Raw genomic sequence first — 12500 nt, 5'->3', positions numbered from 1 at the left:
ACTTCTCTACAGCATCCCGAAGGGACAAATTGATATTGGGTTTACAACGTTATAAGCAGCAGATATCATCCCTATCACTCTACAGGCTTCTTAAACCTTACTGAAATCAACTGTCACTCACGCCACCAGACATGACATGTCTGCTACAGGTTTCAGCAATCTTATTTTTTTTTTATACATAATTTTAAAAGGTCAGGTCACTTTATGAGTATTTTAAAAGGTCAGGTCACTTTATGAGTATGTGCATGGATTCTACGCACGAGAGTGACAAGGCAAGAGTTCACAGCCGAAATCTTAAAAAAAAATAAATAAAAATAAAAGGGAAAATGCCCACAACTTCCCCGGTTGGACTGAGCCTTGCTTTTAAAGGTTAAGGCACCTCCCTCAGTCTAACCTCCCTCCAACCCCCCTCCCCCCATCCCCCCCCCCCGCCCTTTCCAAATCCGCCTGTCTGTGTTGTTCTTTCTCTACAGTCCCACCTTCTCCCCCTCCCCCCCACACCCCCACCCCCCCTTACAGTAACCTTGTTTCAAGGGGCCCCCCCTCTATGGGGGTAGGCTGGAGAGAAATGTAATGTTAAGGGAGAAGGGAAGAAGAAGGAAGCTTCGAGAAGATACTAGAGAGACAGAAAGTTCTACACTAAGGAAAACGGGTTTAATGAGAGAGAGAGAGAGAGAGAGAGAGAGAGAGAGAGAGAGAGAGAGAGAGAGAAGTGGATGGTGAATTGGCTTTGGTGTATACATACATACATACATACATACATACATACATACATACATACATATATGAATAACTTGATCACGAAGTATAAAACGTGATGCTATGTATAAATATACTTTATATATGTGTGTAAACATATAAACACCTACGTACTCTAGAGAGAGAGAGAGAGAGAGAGAGAGAGAGAGAGAGAGAGAGAGAGACGTGGAAGCATGTGACATGCAAGCAAGTTGCTTTCGAAGTGTAGCACACACACAAACACCATCTAACTGGGCTCTTCCTTCTGGTTATTGAGGTTGAAGAGGAGTGAAGGGCAACACGGAGGAGACCATTTCTTATCATATTGACAAGCGACGATGCAATGGACCAATCTCATACAGCTCTCGATATGTACTGATACTTTAAAACTGGATATGTACTGATACTTTACGATTGAAAAAAAAAAAAACCAACAAGGTTGATTAAAAAATATATTACTTTCTAAAAAAAAAATGTTTGAGGATTATAAGGCAAAAATCTGAATTATAGAGCAAATGTTACAAAAATATCGAGAAAATACGGGTCTTTGCCAAACTATTTCCAACAACGCTTACAGTAAACGACAGTGATTTGACTGAAGAATGTACGCATGTGTATTCGCAGGTCCTGAGAGAGAGAGAGGAGAGAGAAGAGAGAGAGAGAGAGAGAGAGAGAGAGAGAGAGAGCCGATGTACTTGAGCTTAAGTGTGGAAGTAGGCGTTGCTGAAGAGGGTACGAGGAAGAGAATAAAAATTTGGCCACTTAACTTTAGTACCCAGAAGATTTAGGCGTTTGCGTGACTAAGGATAAAGAAAATATTTGGCATTTTTAACGAGTCACGTCACATCACGAGAGAGAGAGAGAGAGAGAGAGAGAGAGAGAGAGAGAGAGAGAGAGAGAGTGCAACTCCAACTGAACACAACGTTTAATCATGTTCTGTTTTTGTTTTTTTTGAAAAAAAAAAATTAAGAAAACCACAAATCCGGAGGTTTGGTGAAGGTAAATGTATATTATATTAGCAGAATCTATGTATGTTTTCCGTAAAACGTATGATGCATTTTTTTTTTTTGTAGAGATAAATTCTGCCTGCAACCCAAGTTCACATCACACTTGGCCATTCCTGTTTTTTCTGTCTGCGAATATATTAAAATAAACATGGCATCAATTATATACCAATGCATTATAAACATCTTTAAGTGATTTTCCTTTGAATATGAAACAACCACAACGGAGGAGGAGGAGGAGGAGGAGGAGCTGATTATTATCATTAAATACTCCGTTCTTCTACGAGAACCAAAGATACGCTTGAAAACGTTAATACACAATACTCAGGCATATCAAGAGATATATAGATGCTTGTGGAACCATTTCCATCACCCATACACAAACACACAAGCACATATTGAATGTATATACTGGTGATGCAAAGTCGTAAATCATGAAGCGATGTTCATTCTTGCAATGAAAATAGCAGGGAAATCATTCTATATGTTTCCTGTCGAATGCATTTAGCGTCGTCATGCAATCCACAAAACATGGTGTCTATGATATAATAACTGATCGAGTCGACTCTATTATTTGCCATTCGAGACTTCGCAAAGCAGAAATCTTGCGGAGACAGAAAAAGCCCTTAATGACTAGTTATTACTTTCTTGTGAAGATTTCGTAAAAACTAGTAATCGTGAACGCTGCCCACATGAAGTGGAACTCCAAATATTATTATTATTTTTTTTTTGTTAATAAAACAAACCGAAAATTATAAATCAAAATATAATAAAAATTCACAAAAATACAACGATTTCTGTGAATGTAAATAAATTAATAAATAATATAAAATAACAAAAGACTGATCTCATGTTCCAAAATTGGAGTTGCAAATATTAGAATCATCGACATTTTTTTCCCAAACGGATCGAATACTTAGCACATCACAGTACCCTGGGCACTCCCATGCCCTACACTTCTGAGCATCAAATGCCACTCTGCCCAATGACAACCTTGGGCCTAACGCCACCATCCTCCACCTAACCCATTCCCCCCACCTAAAACCCCCCCGGCCCCCTCCCACAATGTGAACGCGAGACGTTCACAGTTCAATTGAACAATTGAAGAGGAGGAGGAGGAGGAGGAGGAGGAGGAGCCGCACCTGAGGCAATTAGACTTGTCTCTGTTGAGTAGATGAGGAATGAGAGATTTTAGAGAGAGAGATGAGGAAGAAACTCTTTAGTAGATAAGGAAAGTGAGAGAGAGAGAGAGAGAGAGAGAGAGAGATTCACCATGAGACCACATGTGCGCAAGTGTTCGAATAATTTTCTTAAATTTGCCAAATGTCAATAAGCGCTCAGTGCAACCAGTTCGTCTAAGGAACGCTGGAGCGAAAAAAAGAAATCTTATGCCAAAAAAATTATATTAAATTAAACGTATACAGAAAGAAATAAAAATTGCAAAAATACTCGTAACATCTAAGGACTTCACAAGAAAGGTACAGAAACAAATATATATATATATATATATATATATATATATATATATATATATATATATATATATATATATATATATAACTTAACTTAAACCTTAAAATATTAAAAGAAATAATAATGGAAAACTACCGGTTACAATCACAAGGCTTCATACGAACGGTAAAGAAACAAACACAAGAAACGAAGAGATAATAGTATGGGAAAAGTCCAACACACCATGCTGTTATCCTTACGAAAGGTGTGTATGTATAACCACACATGCATACGTACGCACACACGCACACGGGGAATATACCTGCGCTATGGTTCCACCCCTCCAGGTTTGCGGCATTACCTAGTCGAAACCCAACCCTCAAACACACACACACACACACACAGAAAGAGAAGAGAGAGAGAGAGAAGAGAGAGAGAGAGAGAGAGAGAGAGACGAAATACAACCACTGCTGATATCCGACATATTCATGAACTTAGCGTGTTAATTGGAGAGAGAGAGAGAGAGAGAGAGAGAGAGGAGAGAGAGAGAGAGAGAATAACCAGTTACATAACGATAAAATCTCCTAAACGAGAGAGAGAGAGAGAGAGAGAGAGAGAGAAATCATCGAATACATACTTTACTCAACACGATATTCCGAGAGCCAATTCAAAGCTGGCGTCAGTGTCATGCAACTGACTGACTAATCGTCATCACTCTGAAACGCCACGAGAGAAGAAAAATGCATAGTAATAAACAGTCTAGTTGAAATCGAGTTATAACCAGTTTGCGAAGTTGAGGGACGCCCAGTGTTTCCAATGGCTGCTCCCCCTTGCCTGTACTTGTTGCTCTCTCTCTCTCTCTCTCTCTCTCTCTCATGTACATACAGACACACCTTTAGTGGAATACAAATACATGTATCCTACCATATGTATGTATGTATGTATATGAAGGAAGATGGAGAGATGTGTATATAGTTTATTTGTCAGTGCAGTCGTGTGTGAGGAGAGAGAGAGAGAGAGAGAGAGAGAGAGAGAGAGAGAGAGAGAGAGAGACGTCAACCGCTACATATTCTCTGTAGAAAATGCCATCTCTTAACCTAGAACAACTGCAAGCTTGTTGATGAGGACACGTAGTGACCTTTATCTTCGCGCCTCACCGACGTGTAAACAGATCAATAAAAAAACATGACTTTACCTCTAGTTTCAACATTAAAAGCTACAATAAAAAAAAAAAATGCGCACCAGCAACGTGACCCTAAATATAATATCTCTTGGCCCACATCCACAACGGAGAGAAATTTGTGGATCCTGTTACAATGCTTTCGATTTCAAACCCGGAAAGGAAGAAAATCAAAAAGGAATTTCTGAAAACTTTTCTTCAATGACGTACGAGACCGACACCGACGTCCTCTAAACCAAGATGATGAGACAATGACCGTGGGCGAAACGTCCGCCAGGATTTCGTGCGAGCCAAAATGCGAAGCGTTAAATGAGATTTGACTTTTCGTCCAGTAATCGCGAGTTTCCAATTCCAGAGGGCGGCAGTTGCAAGCCCACGAACGTCGAAGAGAGAGAGAGAAGAGAGAGAGAGAGAGAGAGAGAGAGAGAGAAGCGTGACCTCCAGTAAGGTCAAGAGATTTAGGACTTTTCTCTGGGAAGTTTTCTTCCGCGTAGCAGCCTTTATAGAAGGCGTAGTGGTCTTCGCGGTCTGTGGCTGTTCAAGATATACTTATTTGAGGCGTGGAAACTTAGCAATTTACGATTTTGAATGCAATAATATAAATAAAAAATATACATATATATATATAAATAATAATATATATTATATTATAATATATATATATACTACTATAATATATAAATAAATATATTATAATAACTAATATATTATATATAATATAATATTATATATTACATACAATATATTAAAAATTATATATATATATATATATACTATAGTATTATATATAGAGTACTGGTAATCTTCTTAGGCACGAAAATATGGCATTCAATCGTATTCCACATAGGAAAAATGAAAATGGTTTATCTCAGAAAATGCTGGCCAACAGTTTCGTCCTCCAAAGGACCTCTTCTTGGAGCGTTTATTAATAAAACGTTTATTAATAAACGCTCCAAGAAGAGATCCACTGGAGGACGAAACTGTTGGGGATTTTCTGAGATGAACCATTTTCATTTTCCTACGTGGAATACAATTGAATATAAACAAGTAAATAATTAGCTAAAATACATAAAGAAACTTACCTTTTTTCAAGTTCTCTTTTGATAGCATCCATTGTTGTAAATAATCTTCGCGGGGATCAAAAACGCTTTATAAAAAAATATATCACTAAATCCACTGTTTTTTTCTAACGAAAGATTCGGGAGCACGGATGGATGTTAGGAATTCATTTTCTCATTATTCACAATTCCCGGCCTTCAATATAATTCCGGGTAATTTTCCCCCCATGATAAAACAACGAACTAACTCAACTTCTGGAAATAATAAATGGCAAATCGTTGCAGTTTCAACTCCTACAACAAACGACACATTTCTTGGCATAGTTATTCGACTTAAATATTTGGACGAAGAAGGATGGATATTCCAAGGGGATTAAAGCGACTAACATCACAATCATCTAGAGTAAACACAAATAAAGACTCTTGGAATAAATATTGAACAGAACCAGTGACAGCTCTCTCGGCTGTTCACAACGTTCGGGGCCGTGGCCAAGCTAACACTAAGCTATTTATTTTCAAATTATGTGTGTTGTAATTCAGCGAAAAAAAATACACACACTGCTCGACTTCAGACCGGATATCCTATAACGGCACAACATCCTATCGAAGGATGGCGATTTCAAAGTAGGACTGACGTTCTTGGGAGGTGATTATGAATTAATGGGACACACAAAAAAACAGTATTAGAAGTTTGTTCATAAACAAAGCATGAGGTGGAGGACGTCATTGACCTATTCCATGAAACTGCAGGAGTTCACGAGTTTTCAATCAAAATTAACAACAGTGTTGACACGAATGAATGGAAATATCTGGCCTGATTCGATTACATAAAAGAAACAAAAAATGACAATAAACAGAGGCAAGTCGTTTCCTGAAGTGCTTTGCGTAATTCGTGAGTTCGCGCTGACTTTCTCCGCAAAAAACCCAAGGATGACGCAATGCTATTATACGCTCATGGTTTGTTGACGGGCTAAAATATGCTGTATATAATTATTACAATATACAGAGCACTAATATGACAACTTTATCTTATTCTGCACGTGTAAATATATATCATCCACATCTGCACGACAAATGCGTATATGCTGAACATTCTCCTCTAATAAAAATCACTCATAGTTACCACAAAATCTTTTATTATATTAAAGATTCTCTCTCTCTCTCTCTCTCTCTCTCTCTCTCTCTCTCTCTCTCTCTCTCCTTTATCTTTCAGCCTGCATGAGACCAAAAATAGATTTTATTACAGGCACTGCCACCTGTCTGCCATCGACACCAATTTCTCTATACCCTCTGCCAAAAGGGGATAGTGAAATCTCCATAAAAACCTCTGTAGGGGTTTCCAACAATGTGTCGTTACTCACGAAATTCAACTCAAGCTAATACAGTTTAATCATCTCTTGAACTTAAAAATGACACTAGCATTTCTCAACACTAGTTAATGAATCAGGTCACCTATTTTACCTTTCCTTAACTATTTTCTCACTAGTCAGCTGATAACGACCCACTTTCTATACCGTTTTCGTTTTATAACGTCAAACGTCTTCATTCGCAAATCCCTCCTAGTACATGAAACGTTTTTTAAAGTGAACCATTGTCGATGCTAGAAAGGTGCTAAACCTTGTGATTCCAAGAATACGTTTTCCGGATCAATCCGGCGAACGAAGAAGAAGAAGAAGAAGAAGAAGAAGAAGAAGAAGAAGAGATTTGGTATTCAGGGAAGTTCAAACAAACAACACCCAGAACGCCATACTCGGCGTCGGCGATTTACATTTTCGCACAAGAACCGACAACGCCACTCGGGGTCACTTGGCGAATTGCTTGGGAGCGTAAACATGCGCAAAAGTATTGGGCAAGCAATGTTTGGTATGTTAGCTGTATGTATATATATATATATATATATATATAAGATATATATATATATATATATATATATATATAGTCTATTTCAGTGAATCCACGTATACATACATATGCGTGTGAGATGCACGTACTTGCTTGTTCCACTGCATTCTGCATGCACTGGCCATCATTTTCAGGGATCATTACGCGCAGCAAAAATAAACTGTGTTTCTGAGAAATGGAACGAAAATAGCACAGGATGCCTCGCATATTAAGTCCCGCTTTCGCAAGAGGAACAAACTAATGGATTCGTGGATAACTGCATGCAAAAAATACAGCAAAACCCCCCCCCACCCCCCCCCACGAAATATGCGAAATCACAATGCCAGAAACAAAATTAAATGCATGGGTTATTATACATATTCTTCTATTAGCGTCCTTTGAACAAGGCCGATGACTTATCAGAAGCCAAAGGATGATAAAGATAAGAATCCCTTATCACGGTATTATTGAGATTACCTCACAAGAAAAATCCTTAAAAAAAAAGAAGACAAAAAAAAAATACTGTCTCGTAATAAAACACGGGGTTAACGCACGTTCATCTGATAGATTAAACGCCCTCGATGAAGTGCTTATCTTTGGCTTAAAATAAGTTTACTGACTGTTAATTGACCTAGATATGGTCATACTTTAAAATGACTGAATAAATATATATATATATATATATATATATATATATATATATATACATACATATTATACATACATACATACACACACATCAAGTATACTATATGAGTAATTACATGAGAACAACAAAAATAACACGGCAGACTGGAAAACTCTAAGGAGAATGCACTCCACAATTAGAAATCTGTGAATAAATTCAACTACAGCAGTTATGGACATCAATAAATATTTGTGACACGCAACTGGAGAGCCATTATGAACGTTTAGTCGACGCCTAGGAAATACAACTGAGAGAGAGAGAGAGAGAGAGAGAGAGAGACTTATTCAACTTCAATTCCTAATTCACTGGTTTCCGCGAAATTGTGGGGGGACGATGAATGAAAAGGAATGCGTCAAGAGCGTATCCTCTAAAGTCAATTACCGTCATCACGATTCTTAGTGACCTTCAGTACCTCATCTCTCTACCGGCCATTTCCGGCGGTGAAAAGAGCTCTTCTTCCGTAGGTGCGTACATTTCGCTCACGAGCTGGGACCAGACTCTCACATGTTTCATTTGTACATCAAAGGGCACCGTTTGAAGTGATCATCAACACGAAACTCCATTATCTGAGTTTAGTGTAGTATGTAAACTAAGTAGAGAGGGATATTCAGTGTTAGTAAGGGGGGGGGGGGCGTCTCCATGGGGACGAAGCACAACCCCCTCCCCCCCGGGGCCAGGTTAGGGTACGGCGCCCTTGGTTAGGTTAGGAAGGTAAGGTCTGGTTAGGTCAGCAGAAAGCGGTATGCGTTCCAAAACGTATAGAAAATGATGAGCATTATGCATTACGTAGGTAGGGGACCCTCTTGTAAGTGTGAAGTATTACAAACAAGTGATGCAGCTGATTCATCTACCACTTAAATTTAAGTATTGAAAATTATGCAGCTGATTCAGCTAACCCTTTCAATACTACAGTATGTATTGTGTAGCAATGAAGTCACAGTGGAATCATAGTGGAAGCTTCCAGTCTCGGCATAAAAGAAGGAAAAAAGATCTATAGGTAACTGGATGATTTAACACCTACTACAGCCACACTTCTAAGTGGTTGACACGCAGAGTAATTAATATATATATATGTAAATATGTGTGTGTGCGTTTGTGTGTGTGATCGCATTAAGAGTTTAAGCGGTAGAGAGAATAGGAAAGTCAGATATTTATCTTTTAAAGCAAGACTTATCCAGGATAATTATCGACTGAAAACTTGTACTGAACTCGGGTCAATAAATACATCGCAGTTCACTGCAGACGAGCAGACGTTTTTGAACAAACACCTTAACATAAGACTTGACGTCCTAAACGCGTAAATGAGAAGCAACTCTTAAACACCCTTATAACAAAAACATCATATAATAAATGACCACAATATCCTTGCCAGAAAACAAATAACTAAAAGCGATTCTCAAAAACCAAAACACAGGTAAATAACTGCGTTCCAGAACAGCTCGGCTCAACAAAACAGGACCTGAAGGCGCACATTCGGGATTACATTCTTCAGTAGGGTTTCGTCCGCGCACCTCAGTCCAGAAACCAAAGTTGCCCAGTGCTGCAACTTGCAGGGCACGTCAAACCTGCCCTGCCAGAGGTCGGGATACACACATTCAACAGCGCTGCCAAAGTACGTCACCTCAAGTGAGTCGGAAAGTTGCCGATAGATGGCGTCTCTGTCAGAGCCGAGTACTTCGAGCCGTTGTAAAGGTTTCATCTTTACACGTACTGGCGGTCAACGCCGAACGAAAAACAGGATGAAGGTGATGGTGAATGCCAATGGAAACACGCCTTTAATTGATGATACTAACCCTTACAAAGAATACGGGAGACAGATACGCTGGAGACAATGAAAAAGAACACCAGCAACAATAACCAAACTGGCAAACAGGAGGCAGACCAGAGTATGAAAAAAAAAAAAAACCTCCCTCCCTTCGATAAGTGGTGCCCTTAGGGGAGACAGGTTACGTCACAAACTGATTTCTATGCTTTGCCCTCTACGCGTTCCCGGGCTCATTTTTGTTCCTTTACTTTTGCAAATCCGACTCCTATAACATCTTTTACTATTATGAAGGGAATTTCCCCTGTTTAATCCTTTACGTAAGCTACTTTTTAATGAAAGATTTCACGTGATAAGAAGAAGGCAACGTGGGCATTTACGTCCATGGAATGTGAACAGAAACCGCAGTCTTTTTTTTTTTTCTCAAGACGCCAAGAGCAAAGTTAAAACCAGAAAACAATACCACAGCTAAAACCAGCAATAATGACGATGGTAATGTCTAAAAAAAAAAAGAAAAAAAAAGAAGAAGAAGAGGAAGACTGAAAAAAAGACCGAAATCAAGAATATTAATAATAAAAGGTTATTTTGTCCACTGGAATAAGATAAATGGCAGCCTCAAACAAGAACGCTTTGGGATAATTGCCACTGCTAGAGATGATCACGACAATGCTGCTCAATTAAGGAATTAGAGCAAATATGGAATAACACCAAGAGATGAATTTAAAGCCTAAAAGAAAGAGAGAGAGAGAGAGAGAGAGAGAGAGAGAGAGAGAGAGAGAGAGAGAGAGAGAGCTCAATTAATAAATTAGAGCAAATATGGAATAACACCAAGAGATGATTTGAAAGCACTAAAGAGAGATTTGAGAAAACACCAAGAAAATTTGAAAGAGAGAGAGAGAGACGAGAGAGAGAGAGAGATAGAGAGAGAAAGAAAGAGAGAGAGATTTGAGAGAGAGAGAAAGAGATAACAGAGAAAATTTTGAGCATAGAGAGAGAGAGAGAGAGAGAGAGAGAGAGAGAGAGAGAGAGAGAGAGAGAGTCAGGCTTATCTGAAGGTGAAGTGTTCGGGTGTCACTTTTCCAGGAAAACGAGGTTGAAACAAACGAAGCACAAACACGTAAACTGGGTCACACAACCAGAAGGACTAAACAGGAAGGACAAAATCTTCCCCCAGTAATCACAACGACGACGAAAGAAGTTTGGAGATTAAACAGATACCCTCTGAATCTCTCAGTCCCTATTACTGTTCAAGCACACGAGTCTATCTACGTTTGTCAACCAATTTTCTTCATGAGGTAGCACACGAGCGGCTCATCATCTAATTTCAAAAATACTTGAAAATCAAAATTTGCTTTCTGTGTCATTTAGAGAAAGGAGAAAAAATCAAAATTTGCTTTCTGTGTCCTTTAGAGAAAGGAGAAGAATTCGATGAGACGTGTCAGGTAATTAAATATTGTCCTGAATAACTTAGCATAATGTTAGCAAGATTCAATATTTTCCCGAACGATTTAGTACAATATTGAAAAAAATATTCTAATATCAGTTATGGCAATCGTTCATTCAATTTACAAACTATGGGACGCCACTTGAGTTTGTATAACGACGTCTGATTAAGCTGTGCACAATATCTGGCTGCCTTATTGCCTACTTTTTCACAGCCCTCATGACGCCGAGTGAAAGTTTCAGATAGAAAGAAGATAGGAGCTCATTAATATATCGAGTAAATATTTGTATTTTCCAAAACAAGAGAACATGAAGAACAATTGCCTGCTTTGTCATAATGATTTCTAAATCAAGGTAAGATCATGACAGCGGAGGCACAAAGATTCAGTCTTCTCCCAGAGCATATATCAAGAAAGAAAAAATAGGTATGAAGGACAAACTAAGCTTTTAAAAAAAACTAATAAATCTCTCTCTCAAGATGGATGAAAATTCTCTCTCTCTCTCTCTCTCTCTCTCTCTCTCTCTCTCTCTCTCTCTCTCTCTCTCTCTCTCTCTCTTTAACTCAAACACACACACACACAGAGACACCTCTTAAGCATGAAATAATTCAACAATCGCTTTTAAAATTTCAGAACATGAAAAGTAAATTTCCAAAAAGAATTTACAAAAAAAAAAGTTTAATCTTTTGGGACCTAATAAAAAAAGAAAAAGAAAACAGAAAACAGAAAAGTGAGAAGGGAGGAGGAGGAGGAGGAGGAGGAGGAGGAGGTTAGGAGGTTAGGTCAACCCTGAAAATGGTAGCAGGAGAATTTGTACACTTGCAATACCAGGAAGCAGTCGCGGCGAGCGAGTGCCACCCACTACGGGTACGAGTACGAGAAATCCGTGACAGTCCTATGCTAGTCCAAAGACAGCATCCCGGCACGATCCCCGTCGGGATTTCCGCCGGATGGAAACCTTGACACGCATTCGCCAATATGGTACCCCCCCACATCCCCCCCACCCCCCCTCCTCCTCCTCCTCCTCCTCCTCCTCCTCCTCCTCCTCTCTCAACGAGCAGAACAGAAACGACTTCATTAGATTTTGTCTCAAGAGCTACAGGAGGTGGATTTTGTTGCCCGTTTTTGTGTATACCGCTGCTGGGCTCACTGGCGCGTATAGTATAGGAGCCCTTGAAGACTTGCTTAGCTTTTTGCATATTGGGTATCACCGGGTGCCAGCGGACGTTTACAACCTCAAAGACTTGGTTAGATGTTACTTTCGTATTTGAACCTGTTATGACTAGAGATAATTC

General features: G+C 39.1%; 1 protein-coding gene across 10 annotated transcripts in view; it reads right to left on the bottom strand.

Annotated features, from left to right (window-relative positions):
* Window positions 1-12500, bottom strand: part of LOC135204360 (serine/threonine-protein kinase OSR1-like) — a 368965-nt gene that overhangs the window by 123377 nt on the left and 233088 nt on the right. Inside the window, exon 1 of one of the 10 annotated variants that reach the window (XM_064234580.1) lies at window positions 5457-5853. The exons of the other annotated variants lie outside the window; for them this stretch is intronic. Within the exon in view, the coding sequence (XP_064090650.1) occupies window positions 5457-5488 (32 nt within the window). The 5' untranslated portion in view covers window positions 5489-5853. Of the gene's footprint in view, window positions 1-5456; window positions 5854-12500 lie in introns of those variants that run through there. 10 annotated transcript variants of the gene reach the window in all.

This window comes from Macrobrachium nipponense, chromosome 44 (genome assembly GCF_015104395.2).
Source record: "Macrobrachium nipponense isolate FS-2020 chromosome 44, ASM1510439v2, whole genome shotgun sequence".
NCBI classification, from domain to species: domain Eukaryota; kingdom Metazoa; phylum Arthropoda; class Malacostraca; order Decapoda; family Palaemonidae; genus Macrobrachium; species Macrobrachium nipponense.
Note: the sequence above shows the minus strand (reverse complement) of the source record. Positions and strands in the feature narration are given on the sequence as shown.